At 41.6% G+C, this 24,045-nt stretch overlaps 1 protein-coding gene across 1 annotated transcript in view; it reads left to right on the top strand.

Moving 5' to 3' along the window:
- Positions 1–24,045, top strand: part of ROR1 (receptor tyrosine kinase like orphan receptor 1) — a 214,943-nt gene that overhangs the window by 152,186 nt on the left and 38,712 nt on the right. The window contains exons 3-4 of the mRNA XM_066623616.1: positions 9,387–9,674; positions 12,160–12,190. Coding sequence (XP_066479713.1) covers positions 9,387–9,674; positions 12,160–12,190 — 319 coding nt within the window. The remainder of the gene's footprint in view (positions 1–9,386; positions 9,675–12,159; positions 12,191–24,045) is intronic.

The raw sequence follows: 24,045 nt of genomic DNA, 5'->3' as shown, positions 1-24,045 counted from the left end.
GCTGAGGCAGACTTGGAATGTAATTTTACCTCCTTTGCATTTTCAAATATCTGGCAGATGCTTGTTTATTTAAAATATGCTGACATCACCTTTCAGAATAAACTTTCCAGGCGGCTGTCATCAAAAGTTAAAAACAGCAGTTTAACCATGCAGTAAAACAGTGAAACAGAAGCAATCATCAGGAAAGGCTGATTAAAATATTACTTACAGGTGTCTCCACCCAACACCTAAAAATTAACAGAATAGATCCCAGCTGAGTGACCCAGAGGAAGGCATTCCCCAACTTGTTGGGGGGGGGGGTGGAGGATGCCCTATCTCTGGTTACCACCCATGTAACCTCCAAAGGAAGGGGGCATCCAAGTCATTTGGTTAAGTTCATAAAGAATGGCAGTTTCAAAGCAGTTTCAGAGTGCTCTCCGTTCTTTCTGACTCTGCTCTCAAGTCATGTAGCCAACACCTTGAGTTGGCCAGAAACTAATTCAAAACTGATATATTGAACGTGAATGCATACTGCCCATTTTTGCCTCCTCCATGCCTTAAGTAGTGGTAGAGTGACTGAGACTAGCCCCATGCCATTGAAGTTATCCACCTTGACCTTCTTGTGTATGTGGGTGGGGTGAGATGCTACGAATGGATGAACTTTTAGAAGCTCTCTACTATTCATCCCAAATGGATAGTTCTGTATTACCACCCCTGCTCAGGAACTATATGTCTGCGTGAACGAGTGACTTAAAGGACCTTTGACTGTTGGTCATGGTCAACTTAGGAGGAACTGACCAATTTGCTCGCTTGAGTTACAACTTGATGTGATTTCAACTTACAGTGATTCCGGTTGATGGAAAGTTTTTTGGTTCACAACAATCATGTCACAAGACAGTCAAGGAACTCCTTAATAATTTCCTCAAAGTTTTATTCCTCCAATGTAGATCAATTAACAAATCAGTCACATAGAATTTGGGTACAAAACTTCACTCTGTCTGCCACGCAGTCTTGTCTTCCAAAGAACCATACCCAAAAATCAAGAGTTTTTATAGGCCCATGTCTACAAGTTGCCCATGTGACTCTCCATGTAATACCTATCTCCTTATTTAGCCCATTATAGATCTCCTGTCATACATCTCCTTATTTGGCTATTTTTTTTTTTTTTTTACTTCTGGCTACTGTATGCTCCTGCTTTCCTCTTGTTTCCAACAAGCCCTGTAAGTTAACTTTTTAGGCCTTTATCCTAAGCCAGTGAAATGACTGACTTACTGTATAAGTAAATAGCTTCTTAATGCAAGAAACTTAAATTTTCCCAACACAGTTTTATTTCAGCTGCTGAAATAATTATTGAGCAGCTGAATAATAAGTTATTTTTGGGAGGGAGACTTATTGAGGGAGAGGAGCAATGTGGGGCTTCACAAGTGAGTTAGCTTAGTTCCAGGGATAGGGGGTGAAACATGCCAATGGTTTCATAGCTGGTTGGCCGGGCTTGGCACTTCGAAGGAGTAGAAGACAGAGCTGGGGAAGAAAGGATCAGGAACCAGAGATGAAGGGCCTTAATCAGGTTCCTAGAGGTGGGTGGGCAACTGTTTTCTTCCGAGTAGGCAATTATGTTGGGTATATATACTGGTGTGCAAAATTAAAGGAGAAATATGGAGAAACATTAAAGACCCCACAACTCCCCCAAACTTCATGAAGAGAATATTGTGGGGAGGTTTTTGAAAAACGCATTCATCATCTGTAAAGCAATATAACAATAATTTGCATAGGACAGTGGTTCTCACTTTTAGCACCGGGACCCACTTTTTCGAATGAGAATCTGTCAGGACCCACCGGAAGTGATGTCATGACCAGAAGTGACATCTTCGGGCAGGAAAATCTTTAACAATCCTAGGCTGTAATCCTACTCACACTTTCCCAAGAGTAAGTCCCATTGACTATCATTGTTGAGAGCATATACATAGTAGTCTGTTAAAAGTAAAGATCTGTAGCATTTCCCCAAGTGCAGTTACATACCATGGCAGCATCAAGTCTAATATATTCAAAATAAAATATTGGAATGAATGAAGACCCACCTGAAATTGGCTCATGACCCACCTAGTGGGTTTGAGAAACACTGTAGAAGTTACAGCTGCTTTGGAGAAATTTACATGCAGGCTCCTATTTAGGCTTTGCTCATGTCAAGAGGAGAGGAGGGAGAAAGTCTGGAGGCATCAGAATAAAAGGCACTCTGACTTGCAGGCTTCACTTGGCCTGGCCTTGACTAAAGTTCTTAAAAATGCAACCAGGCTCACCCCACCACCCTGGGTTCTGGAAGCCAATTCATTACAACTGTTCCAACTTGACCACCCTTCAGCTGCTGCCGTATACCAGCAGGTATATAAGGTGGAATATAAGGCGTCCTGCGACTCTGCTGGAACCAACCGTATTGGCCTCTGCCTTTCCATTGGACCATTTCAGCGACATGGAGAGGGGGGACTTGCTGCATGGGAAACAGTCTATCCTCCATATCTACTTTACCCAGGCTTTGCGCACTGGAGAGGACACTCTGTTCCAGAACCACCATTCAGAGCACGATACCATAGTCTTCCGAGACTGAAGGATACCAACAACAAGATGGAATAACAAAAAGAGAGTCCATTCAGTGCTCATAGGTGTTTTGACACAGTTTACCGCATATGCTTTATTGAGCACTCAAGAAAATAAGAATGAATGGTAGAGAGTTTCTGAAAGCTTGGCCATTAGCACTATCTTGCCCTTCTTCTTATCATTAAATTGATGTCCAAAACATTTCAGTTAATTTCTCTGACCTCTTCAACACTTTGGTATGCTTTATGTTGAGTTACCAGATAAAGAAGGGGAACCATCATTCCATCTTGCGAACAGATAGAAGTTTGCAGGCTTTTCTCTGCTTTAGTTGATGCAAAGTAATTCCTTCTAAAATTGCATCTTCATCTTCTCCTGCTGTGGCCACTTCATTGCCCCAAAGAAGAATAAAAAAGGAATCAGCACTCTTAAGGGTATGAGAATTGCCTGTAAGTTAAGTGCTGCCTCTGAATAGTTTGGAGCACATTCTGGAATATTATCTGAATGATCTTGGTGTATATTTACTTGAAAATAAGTTATGTTGTATTCAGGCTAGACAGTATTAGATTAAATGGTTGTCTGTGTTAAGTCTTATTGTGGCAAATGGTTCATCACAAATAGCTGCACCTCTAGAATATAACTTAAGAAATTTATATGAAGTAATCTTAGATTCAAATTCCCTAGCCAGAATTTGGTGGTTTTAATTTGATGGACATCTGGATACAACTTAAAGTAGTAAATAGTTGAAAAGTTTCCTGTCTAACAATGTCAGGACATAACAGTGGAAATATGTGCATATTTCTCCTTACCAAGCACATTTTTGTGCTAATAGAATTAAATTTCTTCGTGCTAAAGCACAGCTGCAATAATTCTGTATCACAAACATCAGAAAAAGTTGCAGTATAAAAGTCATCTAATATTTAGATCCTACCGTCCTTGTCTCCGATTTATGCTTTTAGACGCATGAAGGTGACTTACGATGTGCAGTGTTTACACTGGCAGTGAGTCAAAACCAAAAGCATATTTAAGGCCAAGCTTTCCAGATATTATCTCAAGTAATTTAAAAGTTCATTATAGAGCACCCACTAGGCCTGCTACAGTAAAGGGTCTGTCAGCATTTTTCAGTGGTTTATAACTCAGCCATAAAGAAAAAAACAACAATTGTGGATTGAAACTTGGCATTCAGGGTTTATGACTGGAAGCAAATTGTTTTTACAAATTAAAAAAATTAAATTGATGATTATTAAATAATAAGTGGTCTAAATTTTTGAAGGTTTCTGGTGTCAACCCAAAATGTCTACTATGAAATTGCTTTCTGAAAGTAATTTGGTAAGTAGCTTGTATTAGACGAAGGTTGGTATGTGTCAAAGCTGGCTGAAAGTCTAACTCTGATTGATGGTGCAGTCCTTAAATCATCCTAATGCAGAAGTCTCACTGAAAGAAATGGTGTATTCTGCTAGAAGTGGCTTGAGGTCCATAGCCGAAGCATGCATGGGGGTGGGGCCTTTGTATCCACGGACCCCATATATGCACATTCACTTATCTGCAAATTGGGTGCATGGGGTCCCCCTGTGTGCACTCCTGCGCTCCCACTCCGGAGGGTGGGGGAGGCATTCACCCACATCCACAGTTTCACAGGATCCCCGAGGATACGGGGGCACACCTGTATAAATGTGCCATTAAAGAGTGTCATTTTAGGCATGACTGGATTCTGTAATATATTTTCAATGTAAGGGGTTCTTATCTGCAACAGGGGAAAAGAATAGACTATTGCAAAGTGTTTTATATGAGGCAGCTTTTGAAAACTACTCAGAAACTGCAGTAGGCTACAGCAGCAAGAGGTACTGATCAGAATAAGTTAGTCAAAATACATCATTCAGTGTTAAATAAGCTCCATTGACTTCCTGTTCATTTCTCAGGACAAAGGACTGATTTTCACTTCTGGAATCTTTAAGCCATCCCTAGAAGTGGGCAGGGTGCAGGCTCAGGGCAACTCTACCAGTGAGCCCCCTCCTTGTTATGGTCACGAAAGCTTGGGGCCCAGTGCAACCCCACCAGTTGCCCTATTTAAGGGATGGCTCTCGCTTTCAAACTTGGGACCTGGGTTACCTGAAAGTCCATCTCTTTCTCTATAAATCTGGCCATGAATTAAGATCTGATCTGCATAAGATTTTCATTTGAATGCAACCAGAAGGAGACAAAGGAGAAGCTACTGAAAGAATAGGTTTTTCACTTTTGAAAGAAATGCATAGATACCATATAGGCAGGGGTGGTGTTGCATGGAAGAGAGTGCAGACCTAATGTAAGCTGCTTGGAGAAACTGATAGTTTCTCAAATAGCAAAGATGTTAAAAAAAAAAAAAGCAGGATGTACAATACATCTAATACAATCTGAGACCTAAAGCATTGCAAAACAGAAACTAGAAGAAGCTGGAGATGTGGTTCTTGTGCACAATAAAACCAACTTACATGTTAGCATAAGAAAGAACCAAATATCTATTCCCAAATGGTATCACAATCAGAAACTCTTCAGAAAAGATCTGAAGGACCTGTTTACTGACCTGATCCAAATCCAGATCCATAGGTATGTACCTGTTTACACGGAACCCACATTAGAGACACAACTAAATCACTAAAACCAATTATTTTTGGCGCAATCCTGACTGCGCCTTTGGCTGGCATGTGTCCCTTGTGCTTGCCCAGGAGGGTTGCAAACATGCCATAAAGCACGTTTGTGCCTCCTCGAGAGTTGGCTGGGCTGGCACACGGAGGCTGCCGTGCTGACTCAGACAGGGAGGGTTGTGTTGGCTGAGCTTGGCCAACGCAAGGGTTGGGGAGGAGGTAGGAGGGAGATCTTCTGGGGTGGGAGGAGGGCGGGTGGAGGGCAGTCCTGGGTGCAGGTGGTGACCTGGAGGTGGGGCTGGGACCCAGCTGTTATGCTGGATCCCAACCCTGTTCCCCAAGCAACACAGAGCGACTGCAAGCTGCTCTGCACTCCTCAGACTTATACCAGCTCTGGAGCTGCTACAAATCCTAGGAAACCCATTGGGGCTGTGGTGGCTTACCCGGGTGTAAGAGGAAGAGTTTCCCCTTGCCTCTGCCTGAGCCACTTCAGGCTCCAATCTTGTGCTGGACACAGCATAGGCCTCCTGGCCTGCCTGTTCCAGTGCAAGATTGGATTGTGCTGCATTAAAGTCATTAATGGTATCATTAAAATACCAGTGATTATTGGCTCATGCTCCTCATCTAAGTGCACCCCAGTAATTTGTTGTCAGCCTTAACTCAAAGCTTATCAAGCACATTTGGTAAAATTATATTAATGAACCTGCAGATGATTGGCCCACTTGGCTGCCGAGCAGGGATTTCTTGTGCTTCAATCCTTAGGCAATTCACAATGCTGGCAACATTGCTGAAGACATCCCAGCGACATTGAACCACCCTGAACAAAGGCAAAGTAGGAGACTTTCTCTTCAAAGCGAGAGGGAGAATAGCTTTGATTGGCTGTGTCCTATCCAAGTAAAGAACATTGGCAGAATTGTAAATGAGGTTGGAGTATCGGTGGCAATATATATGTAAAATGGTGCAAAAAAATTACGACAGTGATTCTTTCAGACTTGATTGTCACCTTCATCTGAGAGCTCATCTTCTGGCATAAGAGCGTGATTTACATTCAGTAGATCATCTTTTCTATATAGTTGCTTGATGGATTTTTTTTATAACCAATGACGAGGATTAGATAGTATTTTGTTTATGGTTTGGCAACAAAAATGCAAGAAGAACCCATCCATATTGGTCTCTAATTTTAATGATACTTTTTTTAATTTTGCAATGTTCAAATCTGAAAGATGGCTTACTATTAAAAGAACTTAATGTGAGACTTGAAAGAAGAGACTAAAATGGATTAGAAGGGTTTAACGTGTCTCTGGATTCTGGCTTTGCATTCCACTTGTTCACAAAATATTAGTCTTTACAGCTGGGTCTATCATATGATCAGATCACAATAAAACTGATCATGAGCATTCTTAAGAAGATAAAAGCAACAAGTCCCTGATTTCTTCTTTTTAATGACTTAACTGTATCTATTTCTAAAGTTCCCATCTCCATGCTGATAGGAATACTGGAGGGCCCCATATCCATGGATCCCATATCCATGGATTCATTTATCCACAGATAGGCCAAGCCCGGGACTTCCTCCGGCCTCTCAATGCCTTATAACAGTGGTTCTTAAGCTTTTAGCACAAGGACCCACATTTTAGAATGAGAATCTGTCTGAACCCATCGGAAGCGATTTCATGACCGGAAGTGAGATCATCAAGCAGGAAACGTTTTGATAATCCTAAACTGCAATCCCACCCACACTTACCCAGGAGTAAGTCCCATTTACTATCATTGTTCAAACCATATACAGAGTAGCCTGTTAAAAGTACAGATCTGTTACATTTTCCCAGTGCAGTCACGTGCCATGGTGGCATCAAGTCTAATATATTAAAACTAAAATATTGAAATGAATGGGGACCCACCTGAAATTGGCTTATGACCCACCTAGTGGGTCCCGACCCACACTTTGAGAAACACTGCCTTATAAGGCTTTAAAAAGTCACTTTAAGTTTCTCTGTGAAACCGGAAGTTGCAAGTTGTTTTTGCCTCAGAGTTCAGTTTGAGCTTGGCAGAGGCCAAGGACAGACATCCTCAGCCCCTTTGAGCTCAGAGGCCCCTCAGGAGGCCAGGGGAACGAAACTCCCCACACTTCCTGAGGGGGGTTGGTTCCATGGGATTGCGGGAACCGATGTTCACCTCATCCATGGTTTCACTCTCTGTGGGGGTTTTCAGAACAGAACCCCCGCATATAAGGGGCACGCCTGTATAGCTAAAATGGGACCAGCCACAAAGACAGTGGGTAAATTGCAGAAATTCCAAATTTGAAAGGGGTGCAAGACTACAAAGAGGGGGGAAAGGCCCTAAAATGCTTTGTTTCCAGAGGAGTCTGGATTCCTAGAGAGATATCACTTCCTTCCCAGTGGGAAGAAAAGCTCCAACTTTATTACTGGCAATATTTTGCATAGCATTTGATGACTCTGTGAACGACGGTAGCAGTGAGGCAGGGACAACAGATTGGAGACAAAACGGAAAGAGGAAAAAATGGGAAAGAAGATTTGAAATTGAGAAAGATGAGGCTGCCTCTTACTACTAAAGACTCCAACCCAGTCTTTGCAGCCTACCAGTGTGATCCAGAGCATACTGAGACTGCAGTCATACTTACCTGGCAGTAAGCCCCATTGATTATACTGGGACTTACTTCTGAGCAGACATGCATAAAATTGGGCTGTAAGCTTCAATTATTGGACATTGTGCGCATTACAGATTTCCTTGAGGGATCCATCATGCTCTTCTCTATATAGCAGAATAAGCCACAGCACTTAAAGCCTCTTAACTTCACTGGAAGTTTCTTCATAGTCTCTAGAAAGTTCTTGAATTCATTGCAAGGTGGCTGTCACATGGAGCTGGCATGTTCATATGAAGACATTTAAAACTCACCTTCTAGAGCAATGTGTATATATACAAAACTGTCTTTGAGGTGTAGAAGGAATTGGTTCCATAATAGTTTTACCTGCTCTTCCCCTCCTAATGTTAGTTCTGTAGTAGGTATTTAACAAACAGGATGGATATCTTTTTCAAAACAGTACTGAGACTTTATTGAAATCTGCGTGACAGCTGCTTCAAGGCATTTGGTGATGAGTATCGGCTTGTGATGCAGTTCTGCTCCCTGCTGTGCATTGTCTTCTTAGTATTACCAAAAATTCCTAGGGGCAAAACACTCAGTTCATATGGGGGTGGGGTGCAACTAGATGACAAGTTTTGCTCCCAAAAGGCTTGCTTCATGGAAGGACTTTTTGGAAGAATTTTCCAGTCACGTCCATATCATCTCTGCATTGTGCGAAGTGGCAAATAAACCTGTTAAACATGGAAGGCAACTGTTTTCTATTTTAAATATTGTTTCTAATACATCAAAAGCCAGATTGTGAAAAGAGATCAATGGTCACTTAGGCAACAAAGTAGATCTCTTTAGGCTGTTCAGACATAATGTCTGAGCCGGCATTGTAGCTAAGGGTCCTGGGGCAGTGATGTCATTTGATGTTGTGACATGGAGGAGGGAGGGAGTGGCAGGAAGATAAGTGTTGCCCTTGCACTCTCCTCTTCCGGGAGAACCAGGAAGTGATGCTGTGACATCGCTTCCTGGTTCTCCCAAAAGAGAAGGGTGTGGGGGCAGCATGATCTGCCTGCCATCCCCTTCCTTCTCCTTTGGAGGCTCAACAAGAACCTCCAAAGAAGGAGGAAGGGGGTGGCAGGGTGGTCATGCCACCACCACCTCTTAGTGTTTTGTTGGCTTCTAGATAGAGAAGCTGCCAAAACACAAAGAGGCAGCAGTGTGAGAAAGAGGAAGGCAAAGAGGAAAGGGCACTGGTGCAATTGCCTCTTAGGGTTTTTAAGTGCCCTGATCGGGATCAAAACACAGACAGGCAGCAGCTGCCATCTAGGCTGGGCCTCATGTGGCATCCCCTTATGTGACGCTCTAGTTTGGCACCTGGGGTGTACCACCCCCACTTGCTATGTCACTGGTCTGAGCTGGAATCTGGGTCCAAAATAATTGAATTTTAACAGGTGCTGCTTGGTCTGTAAAACATTTTTTTTCTTAGTACATTCACTAGAAAGCATTGGCTAGTTAGGTTTTACACTAAATTCAAGAATTTGATTGTTTTAGAACAGTGCTTCAGTTAAGTAGTTGCCACAACTAACCTGTCGTCTTTGTCTATTTGACAGATTACTTCTTGACCCTTGATGAGCCTATGAACAATATCACCACTACTCTAGGCCAGACAGCAGAACTCCATTGTAAGGTTTCTGGTAATCCTTCTCCAACTGTGCGTTGGCTGAAAAATGATGCTCCTGTTGTACAAGAACCCAGAAGGATATCTTTCCGTGCTACAAGCTATGGGTCTAGATTACGAATAAGAAACCTTGATACCACAGACACCGGCTATTTTCAGTGTGTGGCAACAAATGGCAGGAAGACTGTTTCCACAACTGGGGTGCTGTTTGTGAAATTTGGTAAGAATTCCTTCTTGTTGACAAACGGCTGTTTCTGAAAAATGGTGGGCAAAAGTGGAGACTGATGTTTTTTCTTCATTGATAAAAAGGGACGGCACATAAAATAATGAAAGAAGCTTCCCAAATGTTGTTTATTTAGTGAAAGTTTTACTTCTGTCTCAAATGTAAGCAAGGACATAATCCAAACAGCTATTTTAAGTTACATTACATAGGCTTCACATTAGCCCATTGCATTTTAAAAAAAGTTGACCCACACACAATCCATTGTGACATCAGAGGCCACCTTTGGCATTCCCCTCAATCCCATCACCCACCATCTTCTGCAGTGCCGCCATGCTATCAGAGCATATGCCTCATGCAATGTTGGAAAGGCAACTAGATGGCATGGAAGAGGTAAGTAAACATTTTTATTGTCTCCCAATAAGCTGCCTGATTGCCAGTGGGTCTCCTTGGACCAACATTAGCTGTTTTGCTGACTGTAAGTCAAGGAGAGGCAGGAAGTGTATCAGGCTGGAAACATAAAGCTAACACCATGGCACATACTGCTGCTGCAAGGGTCCATCCTCTCCAGCCTACAAACATTCCCTTGTGTTCCCCATTTCCCATTTCCTGCTCCGAACTTTCTCCGACCCACCCTGCCAGCACCTTACCTGCTCCAACATGGGCTGGGTCTGTGCGTGATGGGTTTGCAGAGCTTCTGGCCATTTCCACCAGTGGCTCCAATTCGCGTGATGGTAGCACAAGAGTTGCATCACCATTAGAGGAATTATGGCAGGAGAATGGGAGCTCTGCTGCCACAGGTAATTTATAAGATTGTGCCATCAGTTTCAGAACTCATTTGTCATGCAGCAAGGATGGGCTGCTTTTGAAGAAACATTTGTTCAAAGTCTCCTTGGGCCCGTTGGACTATAGAGTTGGAAGTGACCTACAGATCATTGAGTCCAACTTCCTGCCAATGCAGGGTCTTTTGTCATTTATAATAATTCATAACTTGAAAATGTCTGCTGAATAATGTTGAAATTAGATTTTCTTTTCAGAGCATTAAACTACAGGTTCAACCTTGTTATACATGGTTTTTTTTATATACAGATATGATTTAACACAAATGGCCACTGCAAATGAGAAGGAATGTGCTGATCCCTGGAGAAGAGGAAAAATGCATCTCTTTAAAATCACAGTTTAAAAAACTGCTTTTCTTACTGTTGTAGAGAGACAGTCATGCAAGCGATCATAAGCTGTCATAAGTGATCATTCCATTCTTCAGCTGAGCCAGGCAAAGGCAGGGGGTCCTTTGCATTTCTAATCGCTGACTGCAATCTACAACCGTTAGAAGAGCTGTTTTTAAACTACAATTGTAAAGGGATGCACTTTTTAATTTTTTTAAACTGCTTTTATTTAACACATTTTATGGTATCAGCAGGAAGTCCCATAATCAAACCCCTGCAGATGTTGAGGCAGAACCTTATTCCATTAGGAGCAATGGAGGGGCAAGAAACCTGGAAGTGGGTCTTTAAATCTGTTTTTCCACATTTTTTTTAATCCACTGATTTTTTTTTTTTATTCTACTAGGGGTTCTGCAATGGAACCCCAGCGGATAATGAGGGATGACCTGTATTTGTTAGTGTGTTTTTTAAAGAGAATTAGAACTTGAGCTTCATGTTATTTTGAGACCTGAAACATTTTGAAATTTTACAGTTATTTAATATATATTTCTTTACTCAGCACGTGGTTGGTCTGTGGAACTCTTTGCCACAGGATGTGGTGACGGCATCTGGCCTGGATGCCTTTAAAAGGGGATTGGACAAGTTTCTGGAGGAAAAATCCATTATGGCTTACAAGCCATGATGTGTATGTGCAACCTCCTGATTTTAGAAATGGGCTACGTCAGAATGCCAGATGCAAGGGAGGGCACCAGGATGAGGTCTCTTGTTATCTGGTGTGCTCCCTGGGGCATTTGGTGGGCCGCTGTGGGATACAGGAAGCTGGACTAGATGGGCCTATGGCCTGATCCAGTGGGGCTGTTCTTATGATCTTATGTTGTTATGATTTTTAATTCACCTGCTTACTATTTTAGCATTTCAGTGATTATTTCTGCCATACATTCTCATATTTTTAGAATGCAAATACTCAGAAAATGATAATGTAATAATGGAAGCTGTGTTGATAGCTAACTTTTCCATGACGTTTACTGCACCAGATCCCAAGCCAACTTAACTTGATCATTCCAACAAATTTTCATAGGGAAGATAATCTTCTTTATATGGTATGCATTGAACTCTTTATGCAGAAAGGAAGAAAGTGAAGTCTATATCTGAAGTACTACTATTGTTAGTACGCAAGGGCTACTATGGAACATCACTGCTAGCCATATTAGAAACTAGGAACTATGTAACAAAATTATACTGAGTACAAATGAAGATTTCTCCTCTAGATTTGTACATACAACTAAAACTCATCTCTGCTTTTTAAAATCTTATTTCTGTAGGTCCTCCACCTACTGCAAGCCCAGGAACATCGTAAGTAATTTGATACTTATAAAGTTAATTAATTAAATGTTTTGATATTTTTCATTAAAGTGTTTATTATAAAATTGTATATACTGCTTTAAATTAGCAATTCTTTGTGAATGTGGATGGATATATGGGGAGAGGGAGAGAGCTTTCCTAACACTTCTGAAACCAGCAGGGAATGCAGATTAAGGTTGGTGGCATATTTGAAAATGCTCAGTAGGCATCCATCAGCCTTGCTCAGCTGCCAAACCTTGATCAAGTCTGCTGCAGACATTGATTTAAATCTTATCCAGTCTCAGCCTTTGCAGAGTAAACTATAGACCATAAACAAAAGTGCAGGTTACAGCCTAGTGCGTTTTTATACTCTAACCCTATAACTCTCAGGAACCTTTACTATCACAGTGACCTTGGTCAGAAATGAGACAGGAAGGAAGGACAACACTGCGTCCCTTGTTAAAGATGTCCATAATCTTGTGTCACCCCCAATGTTGCACATCAGCAGGTTCAAGATGCCCACAATATTAAGGAATCATACAATACAATACATACAAAATACTATGATTTTCAGTTATTGAAAGGTTTGGGTGGCCATGATCATATAATTGTATTCACAGTTCACTTCCTAATAATTCTCATTTATTTTTAACAAAACACACTACTGACTATGTGTGTAGGTCAACAGTTCATAGCTCAATCCTAAGCAGTAACTTCATAAGTAACTTTCTTGTGAATTCTGTGGCGTTTGCCCCAAGGAAATGTGTATTCGACTGAAGTCATAATAACTTAATTGTTTGCATTTAGCAATTCCATCTCTTAATTAACTGTTTAATAGTAATAATATTATGAAGTTGTCATGCAAAACTACTTTGAGCATGTTTAATAAAAATGAGAGTTTCTGTTGACTACTCAACACTAACAAATCGTTTATCAAGAGAGAAATCAAATTAAATGTTTTGCCTGGAGTAGGAGGTGTAGATAATTTTATTAGCACTGTTCAGCCTTTCATGTGGAACTACTCTGATTTAAAATTTTCCTTTTCTTAATTTGTGGTTAAACGATTCATGCTGTCAGTCCTAGTAAACATGTGGGTGTGGGAATTCTGGAGGCTAATGGATATTTATTGTATGAAGTGGTTTGAGTAACTTTGAATGAATTGAAATGAAAAAATATGATTGCATCAGTCTAGGGCAGGGCTTTTCAAACTGGGGCGTCGCGACGCCCCCTGCCTGTGGGCTCTGGCCTGTTTCTCCTTAAGGGGCGGGGGCAGCCTGGAGGCAGGGAGGAGGCAGTGGCATGATCCCCAGGATTGCACTGCTCAGGGGAGCTGCAGGGGCTTGGGGCCACTTACCCAAGCCTCCTGCAGCCTCCCAGGGGTGCAGGGAGCCCTGCGCGACCTTCTGCAGGCTCCCCGCAGCTTTGAAAGCAAAAGCGGAGCGATCGAGCCCCGCCTCTGCTAAAGCGGAAGTGGAGTGCAACCTCTCCACTTTCACTAATAATTCTAATGATAGAATTGATCTATTGTCTGTGCTCAGGGCTGCTATTTGTTGTATGATCAGCTCAGGAACCAGAAGCCACATCTTGTCTCCTAACGGACCTTTGAAATTCCCATGCAGGGTGAAGTATATTGTCTTGTTCAGCTGCATAAACCATCTGGAAGCGTTTCCTTATTCTGCTATAGGCATCTCAACCATGGAGCGCCATGCTTGATCCTGATTTCTACTTGTGGTACTCATCTGTTATTGTATTTTGAGTTGTACCAAAGTAGACAGTGCTATAGTAAATGCACCCCTAAACATTTTTTCCAGCTAGCAAGAAATGGCTTCAAATAACATTGTGATCTCCAGAGTGTTAAAAGTCCTCTCCAGGCAATTCATTATTTGCCACACATTTCAGTCTGAGATCATTTCCCTGACCCAAAGAGCAGCCTGCTCTTTTAATGGCCTCAGAGCTGTATTATGTCCTTAATCTATGAGGTTTTTCACTGCTGTCATGATGGATCAGCAGTCAGGGGAGAGATAGAACAGTCTGCTGCAACAAGGGTAGCAGCCACTACAGTCATGGCACCGCAGATTCCAAGAGATAAGGAGATTTCTTAAAAGGAAGAAAAATACTTTCAGCTTGGGAAAATGGTCGAAACACTAGCCTTCTCCATCTTCATGTCATTTCCCCCTCCTTTTCCACTTCTTATATCATTAGCCTAGACTTGATGATGCACTTACACGAGCATAAATCATAAATAAGTTTGCAGAAAGCTTCAAAGGAATTTGCAGTCAAGTAGTCCAGAGGAAAACACAATCTTACAGAGTCATTAGGTCGTAAAATTAACCTCCTTGCAAGGCAAATTTGGCCCTCTTATGCAAACTCCTTCACCATGGAATCTTATAAGGAAAGGCATCCAGTATATCTGCATCATGTCCTGAACAAATTTGGAAGTGTTTCCAAAATCTTAACAGAGCCTGCAAAATAATTTCAGCGCAGCGCTGTAACTGTAACAGAATGGCAAAGAGCATAAGTTGTAAGTTAGAATATCTTCAGTTGACATTTCTCTTGGTGGCTTTGAGGAAATAGTTATATTCTCAGCCTCTCACCTGCTGAAGGGGGACAACAGTGTTTGCTTATTTCAGAGGGCTTTTGTAAAGAACATTAAGGGTCAAACTAGTCATGACTCTGAACACCTACATTAACCTTCCAGGCTTTGTTTTATTTTATTAAATAGCAGGTAGGGGAAGCAACAAAACTTTGCCTACTCTGGTTCTAATCCTGCTTGTACACTCCTCCCTTCCCCAGTGTTTTGTTTTTTTTAATGCGAAAAAATTTTTTCACTAAAATAGAACAAACTCAGAAAGTTAATCTGTGTGTTTAGGATCATGTCTTTTTTGACCCAGAGAAGAAGCGCTTTGAACACTTTGAAGCACTTTGAACATTTAAAACGTATGAAATCAGGCCCATACAACCTGTGAGACACTAAGCTGAACTTAACCTACTAGCTGTGTATAGCAACCCAGTGCCTTTGAGAAGAATTTTATCAGCGAGTACAAAGTTTATTTGGGGCCTCTTCCCAAAAGAGGAGGGGGCAATGGGGGCAAGAAGAACTGAGGACAAAATAGGGCAGGGGGAGGATGCTGACAGCCAGAGTAGTCTTTGGAGCCCTGATCTTCCAGGCTTCTTGATGCAGAGCCCAGGTCAACTTGATCATGCAGCATTGGTAGCTAGATAAATATGGGCAACAGAACACACTCCTAAGTCTTTCTAAAATCTTTGAAATGTAGAAAATTGGTATCATCATATTTATGCTCACACTAAAATGGACAGTGTCCTGTGTGTACCAAAACTTGCGTCTGAAGCTGCTGTAGCCAGTTTGGCTTATCACAACTTGGGCAGGTCTTTACTGTATAAACATGGTAATAGAAGCAATACGGTGAGCCCCCCTTACCTGCGGGCTCAGCATTCACGGATGTCAAGACTGTGACTGAAGGGTCTCAGAGGACCTCCCGGACTCAACCTGAAGTCACTTCTTGTTTGCAGTGGTGATTCCTGGGTGTGTCCAAGAGGTTTCTGAGGAGGTTGCATGTGACTTCCAGAGGGTCGGAGCAGCCCCCCCTCAGGTAAGTTCTTGTGTGTCCCCCCAGCAGAATAAATTTTCCACAGATTTTGGTATTTGTGGGTTTTGTATCTGTCCTGGAATGGATCCCCTGCGGATACTGAGGGCCCACTGTATATCTATTATAGATGGCAACATGTGAATGTAATATATGTTGATAGAAATAAAATTCTAAGAAGTATTAATTTTTAAGAAACCCAGTCCCTGAACCAAAGAGAAATACACAAAATAGGAGGGAACTTCTTTTTTTGGAAATTTTCGAAATGAAATTCCAACCCTAAACATTGTCTTTCAGCACCAGTATCTTCTCCTGGCTCTTAGCATGTCCTTAGATTCTTAGTATGTAACTTTTTGATGTAGCACTTCTTATGCTTTGACTGTGCAAGTTTGAAAACCCACATTGCTCTAATTGATGCTGTAGTGGTTCATTTGTAGAACCTCTGCACAAAATATATGCAATCTGCCAAAATCAAAGTCTGACTTTGTTTTATAAATTTTCTATACTGGGGCAAGAACTCCATGCAAATAGAGGTGTATTGTTCTGCTCTGGCCGCACAGTTTAATTTTTCAGAGTAGACTTTGTCATCACTCTGAAGGCATGCCCTTAATGATATAATGAAGTTCATGCTTTATAAGTGTCTTTGGATTGAAAGACAACTTAGAAAAGCCAAGATAAATAAATATTTAAACTCCCTCCAGTCCAGATAGGGCTACTGCGTGTATGTAAGCCAGCCTCCGTGCGCGTTTCTACCTCAGTGGTGGGAAACTGCATGCTTAACCAGGCGAAGAATGTGCATTTCCCCTCTATCACCAGGCTGTGTTTTCAGAGCTCTTTATTTTAAAAGCAAATAGTTCAACCATCACCTTTGAGGTGGGGAAGCAGGGATTTGTATTCAGGCCTCCCCCTCCCCCCTTTCCCACCAAAGTGTTGATCTGTAGAAATTCAGGATTTTTAAGGATTCCATGCATGCAGTCCTGGATTCTCTATTGCACTGGTTCTCAAACTCTCAGGGAGTTTGAGGACCAGGGTAAGTCTTTGCAGAGGCCAGATGGAGAGCAGCAACACGATCCCCAGGATCGTGTCGCTGAGTTCCTGAGTCCCTGCTGGCTTCCAGGGGGTGCAGGGAGTCCCACGGAGCCCTCTTCAAGGTTTCCTGCACCTTTGAACACTGACAGAGTGTGTAAAAAATAAAAACAACTCATAGCAGCACAATCCTGGAGATTGCATCACTGCCTTCCCTGTTTCCCTGCCTCTTAAGGGGCAACGGAATTTGTTCTCAGGCTGGTGGGTCACAACCCACCAGTTTGAGAACCACCTCTGTATTGGATTGGGCCAATAGTTGAAAGTGACAACTCCAATATATTCTCAGAGGTTCTCATATTCACGCATACTGGAGGATCTTTGGTTATTCCCTGTATAACTGCAATCCTACATACTTCTCTGAGAATGAGCATTGTTGAACACAATGGGACTTACTTCTGAGTAGACAGGCATGGGATTGTGCTGAAAGATCTAAAAAATGGACCAGCGTCCATAGGTGTCTTTTACATAGACCTGTCAGGTAGAAGTTTCACATCCTGCATGAGTGTCATTTATGTGCAGCAAAGAGTGTGTAATTAGCTGTGCCTAATACATTAACAGATATAGGTCTGCAAAAATCAAGACATGAAATAGTATGACTGCAACAGGTTGTGTTTATACCTGTCACTGACAGAAACCATGCTACATTCTATCAACATGACTTCATTTTGGTGGAAAAAAATTCCTCAACCATGCCAGGGTTATCTGTTTGCCCATGCATGTGCCAGTCACATAAATTAAACATTCTCAGGTAATGGTCTGGATAGTATCACTCAAGAGAGCAGGGACTGGAGCAGCCTATGGAGTTATTTAACTTCAGAAAACAAAGAACACCCAATTTCTGACTGGAATTTATTAGTAGCGGCCTCCTGTTATTGGGTGCCAGATATAGCTAAGTTTGGTCATTGATGGAAGACCTCTCCATCTTGGGGTTTCCAACTTTTAAAGTTGAACTAAAAAATCCTTTGATTCCTCAGCACGTGATGTGTATTCATGTCAATGCTTAATACAGCTCTGATTTGTGCTAGGACTGGTTAAGTCCAGCTTAAACTATGGAGACAGCGGGTGAGGACCAGCATGACCCAGTATGCTGTCCAATGGCTACTTGTGTCCCCCACTGCCACCTCTGCACAATAAAGAAGCCACTGCTTACTGTGCTCCTCTTGCAGTTTTTTTGAGTTGCAGAATTGGGGGACTTCCATAAAGGGACCGTGCAAATGAGGGAGTTCCTTCATTCTCACAGTTTCTGTAAATCAAACCAGAAGTTCTTTGCCTCTGTGTTTGAAGAAACCATGCCAGCATCAAGTTAAGGAGGCGAATGCTCCTCTTCCTGTTTGCTTTTAGTGGGTGCTTGAGTCCACAGATGGCTGGAGGGAGACGGGGGCAGCCATAGTCTGGATGCTCTGCTGATGCAACCTGCATCACCTAATCTGGTTGGGCTGCCTCTGCTGGAAGAAAAGAGGAAGTTTGAAAGGAAAGGGGGAGGATTTGATAGAGATACATAGACCAGAATAATAACATGTTGGTAGATGTGATAAAAAGAAGATAATTTGTAGGATGATACAGAGGTGTTTGTATAATAACAGTAATCACTGAATTCTAAAATCCCAGTGTACACGAAGAAACTAAGAGGGAAAATATATCTGCATCAATACTGTGAGCTATAGAAGAGGCAACAATTAATGTAGGTTGGTACAATGGTTGCCCCCCATGGCCAGTTCAAAGCAGGAAGAATACATGACACCTAAGGAACGTGTATGTGAGGAAGGGCAAGATGAGGGAACCTGTCCTCACAAAATTAATTATAAATGGCTTTCCTCCATGACAATGATTATACTTAAACATAATCAATCATCCATAATAACAAGAAGTATACTGGCTGAAACAGAAATAGTATACTGAGGTGTCATTTTAATACCACAAGGTCTAGTTTTAAATACCTTTAAAGGCACACTTTGATAGCGTATTTTGAAGCTGTCATATATCTTAAGCTGAATGTTGGGTCTCAACTCTGATACATTTGAACCTTCGCCCAAATGTCAGGATGTTAGGGATGGGGCTTCCAGCCACACTTAAGCTTGAAACTACTCAGTCCACTGTGCACAGTCCCAAATAAATGAAGACATGCCTTAGCTATTGGTGTGTGTAGAAGCATGTTGTACTTTTGCAACAGACGCAGGAGCAGTTCTCAGTGACTAAAGAATATTATACTTAATAAATAAATTTCTTCAAATATCATTTTCCCTCTTCCCATCTATTCTGCCTACTACATCTCATTGATCTTTAATTTCATACAAGACCACACTTTCCAAAATACATAATTAGAGGATGTTCTGGGTATGACATAAATGAGGTGTGCTAATTTAGCATGTTACATTTGCACATTTATAATTTGCTTATCTTTTATGACCTTGCTTTGATTTTTTTCTGTTTTGAATATAGTTCTATGGTTATCCTGTTCATTATTCACTAGAAGAGTTTTCTGGCAGGAACTGAACAAAATAGTGATATTTTAGGGGAGTACAAGTTCTTAAGTAGTGAGAAGCATATAGATGTGAACACAGCATTATGTAGGCATCTAAACTGAGGCATGACAATTATGTGTAGGGATAATGTCGCTTTGTGTTTCTCAATTGAAATTAACTTGAGACATGTGTGACTTTAACAGTGCAATCTTAACTTGTGCAGGAACAGGCAGGCTGGCGGGCCTGTGCTATATCCAGCGCAAGTTTGGGGCTGACTGTGGGCCACCCTGGGGCAAGGAAAAATAATACCCCCTATCCTGGGTAACACCATAGAGCCTCAATGGGGCTACTCGGATCTGCGCCACCTATAGAAGTGGCACAAATCCGAGCAGCTTGAAGCTGCCCTAGCCTGTCCAGGAACAGGGCTAGGGGACTATCCGGGAACTGGCCCCGCCTTCCGCTTCCCACCCACTGTTTGCCCTTCCCCTACCCCAAAACGCCTCCTCCCTGCCCTCCCCATGCCCCCCAGACCCCTGCATTGATCTGGAAAGGCCTGTTTGTCCCAGGGCCTACAGCGGCACAGGCGCACATCCTTGCACTGTCCTCTCCAACTTGAACAGAGGCGCAAACGTACTTTACAGCACATTTGTGACCTGGTGCAAGGGACTTGAGGATTGTGCCCTAAATTGTTTTAAATGGAAACTTCAGATGATCATAATGTTACATGCTCAAACATCTTCTTCTATCCACTAAACGCTGTGCATCTCAAAATATTGACATCAGATCTGAATCTGGCAGTTGTGACACCACGCTTTGAGCCACTGCACAGAAGGTGCCATGACCCTTGACTGATTAACAGACAAAAGTAGAGTTGAAAGATTAGATTTTCATTTATTTGAACAAATCACAACCATGGCCTTTGAAACACCAAGATCCTCATCACCCATTTGTGAGGAAATCTTCAGATTTTACATTTGACACCCATATTAAAGTAGAAGCAAAGTGCCTGAAGCATAGTACATAGATGCATTATATTTTTCCACTTTTAGAATGAAATTATGAAAATTCTTCATGAAGCATTGTGATCATGCTTCATGAACGCCGTAATCATGGTGAATGTGAACACCATGAAAGAAAGAAAAAAAAGTACATTTTAATCATCTCATTTCTATCTATCCAAACCTGCCACTCTGCCTGCGTAGCGATTGCTGCACTAGTGCAGCAGTCACTCTGCCAGCTGACAGTGTCATAAACATGCTGAAAGCATGTTTGCAGCCTCCAGAGAGTAAGCAGTGCCAGTAGGGAGGCCTGCGCCACCTCATCAACACTGCATCCAGTGACTTGGCTGCTGGCAGAGGTAAGAGATGCAGAGGAACAGCAGGAGGGTAGAATGGAGGTGGGGAGGTGTATCTGGGTGGCGGGAAATGGCGGAATGGGGATGGATTAGGCCCAGGTGTGGGCAGATCAGGCCAGCTGTACACAGTGATAAATAGCTAACGCAGACCCAAATAGCCCTATTGGGCAGGCTGAGGTGTTACTCAGTGTAAGGGGAAAATATCCACTTACCCCAATAAGACTTCCAACCCACTCCTAAGCTGCGCTAGATACAGTGGAGACAATGTGGTACTTAGGATTAGGTTACTGTGAGCTGCTGCAAAAATTATTTAATAATAACTAGCCAAAGAAAATTAAACCTGGACCTCTAGGGAATCATAATGTACTTTATACTCTCTACTTTGCAGAATGATGTAAGCATTAATGCTGTAAACCGCTGGGTGTATACCATCAATAATGTGGGGGCAATTCAGGAAGTAATAAGCTGAGCAAATAGGGGTGTTTTCCTTTTGGAAGGTTGGTCTGGTCGTGTAATGAAGCATAGTGCCAAACCTCAGTAGATAGCTAATTAGGCCAGTGGGTGGACAGTGGAAACTGTGAATCTGTTGTTTCATCTGTGTTTTTCATTACAGCAAAATTCAGGCACTACTAATGCTGCCAACTGCAGTCAGTGAAGTTTTAAAAGATCTGGTCATGTTGACAGTCTTTGTAGCCCACAGAACGTTTTAAACCTGCATTGATGGATTAAAATACAAAGATGCTCATTTTGTATTATTTTCCTGGATCTTTCAGGATGAGGTGAGCTAATAATAAATGAGCCAACCAAATAGCTCCACACTGTTAGGGAGACTTCTGTGACTTCTCAGAAAATGAAAAATAAAAGCAGAGTATGTTAATTTTAAAATGTTACTTTGTGAAAGGACAGCCATAATTACTAAGCAAGTTGCTTTCTGTACCAGAAGTTACACATTAGTCTCACTCTGTCAGACAAGTACCATAGACTTGAAAGGTGCTATATTCAGATATGAGCTGACATACTTTATTAAATGTTGGAATAAATTGCAGATCCATTTCAGTTCAGGCAAGGTTTGCGGCTAGCCCATTCATTCATTCATTCATTCATTCAGGCTGAGCTGGTGGAGTTGCACAGTTTTATATCTACACCAAAAGAATTTCAGATTTCTTTCCAGGGAAGAAATGCTTACCTTGTTCATTGGAGTTTGGCTTCATTGCTGATGAGCATATCTTCCACCATGGCCACCAGAAACAGAAAACAATCTTTATTTATTTATTTATTTAAAAGATGTATATACCGCTTTCCTGTGCTCAAGAAACTAATAATTTGAGGCTTAGTGCAAGATGACTTTTCAGAACAATGCGAATTTTTTTTATAAGACAGCTTTGTAATGAAAATGACTTGAAACCTTATATGAAGGCAGTCAGACTAGATTCATTTATTGCTTTCAGTAGAACAGGGCACATTGCAAGCTCTGTGGCCCATACCAGTTTCATTTAAAGCTAACAAAGCAGTCCATTGTTGTAAAGAAGTGTCAATCTTGCAAACCTCAACTTAAACAAGTTTACCCTGTGCTTCACCAGTCTTTCGAGTAACCAGTGGTTTCAATCTTTGGGAATGTGTTTATTCAGTCTAGTAAAAACATTAGAAAGGGGAATAAATCTCTGGTGACCTGAACTGCTTTTCACTGCTGCTATAAACCATAGAACATTTAGAAAGGACTTTTAGAGGTAAAGATAATATAGTTTGCATAGCCAGTGTATATATTACAATCTTGAGTGGTAGTTGCAGAGGTCAGTTACAACTTATATTACTTCAGTACAAAATCGTTAAGGGCATGGAAGAAAGATTGTAATGTGTTACATCATTTATTCTGTTAATTAAAGCCATGTACAATACTACAGAGTTAGCATTATTAAAGAATTAAAGTTGCAAAAATGTAATGGTAGAAATTTCTATCAGAAGTTTAATTGCTATAAAAAGGAGTTAAACATTGACTTCACAGCATGCATATTTTACTGACCTTGCAAAAAAAAAAATGTGCATGGCTATTTCTGTGAGAAAGGAATACATTTATCTGTATTCTTATTGGCAGAATAGTTTTTATGTCAGCAAGATCCATGCAAACAAACAAAACGGTAACCAGTTCTCCTTTTTATCCCATTGCATTGGCAAGTTGTTCTGAAATTAATCTGTCAGATTTCAGGCTCATGTTTTGTTTTAAAAGGTTTTTGGTGAGAATGCAGAATAATGGGGGGTCTACTTGCTTTTCCAACAGCAGGTATTTGCACTGCATCAGAAACTGCTCCAAGTTTCCAAAAAGGCCCATCAAGATGCATGTGAACCTGCCATTTGGAAATTCTCAGAAGTCCAATGGTGTACATTATGGGCTAATGCTCTTGTCTCATCTGTACTTGAACTTGAATTACAAATGTAAAAGCAGAGCAATGATGTCATTTGGAGGTGGTCCACATTGGAGCTCATTTAGATAAAGCTTTAAGATATGCTTCCTCCATTGTGAGAACAGGCTGATACTAGCCATGCCAAAATCAAGTCTAACTGTGCAGAACCAAGTGTGTAGAAATTAAACATTGCTTCATTGTTTTGGTAGCATATAGGCATACTTTTAAAAACAATATTTGACTGAAGCGGCAGTTGAATATTTTTAATGCATTTGTAAAATACATGGTTCTGTTACCAGGCCATGATAAGAGTTTCCCTGGATATAAACCAGTTTTCTAGACAACATAGACTCCAGCTTTTGGATGATAAAAGTGCCATTGCACAAATATACCATAGCAAAGTTTATTAAAACAAGGTTTTCTTAAAGAAACAGCTTCTTTGAACACACCTCTCTAACCTCAGTAATAATTTTCCAGTGATAAGGCAGATAAATGAAATGATTAATGGCCCAATACTATCTCCTGCTATACTATAGCTTGTAGCCATGCCAACAGAGCGCACCCTGCATGGGGTGGGAAGGGTGACCAGAAGGCCAATGACAGGTAAGTAAAGCACTTTTTTTACTTACCCCTTGGTAGAACTTCTGTCTACCTATGAGTCTCCTTGGACACACACCAGCTATGTAATTTGCATTTGTCCAAGGAGAGTAAGGAGGTGGGGTGAGCTGGAAAATAGGAGACAGAATCTAGCATTTGCTTTTGCAGCTGAGATTCGCCCCCTCTATCCTGTCCCTTGACCTCCTCTCCTCTCAGCCCCAAATTGCCCACCCACAGTCTTTCTCCACCGCTACCTTTCCTGAGCCGGTGGAACGCTGGCCATTTGTACCAGAAGCTCTGTTGCATACAACAGCAGCACGGCTTTTGCACTGCTCAAGATCCACTGCTTGAGACTCCTAATAGT

Source organism: Tiliqua scincoides, chromosome 4 (genome assembly GCF_035046505.1).
Source record: "Tiliqua scincoides isolate rTilSci1 chromosome 4, rTilSci1.hap2, whole genome shotgun sequence".
NCBI classification, from domain to species: domain Eukaryota; kingdom Metazoa; phylum Chordata; class Lepidosauria; order Squamata; family Scincidae; genus Tiliqua; species Tiliqua scincoides.
The sequence above is the reverse complement of the archived record's forward strand: the minus strand, read 5'-3'. Positions and strand labels throughout refer to the sequence as shown.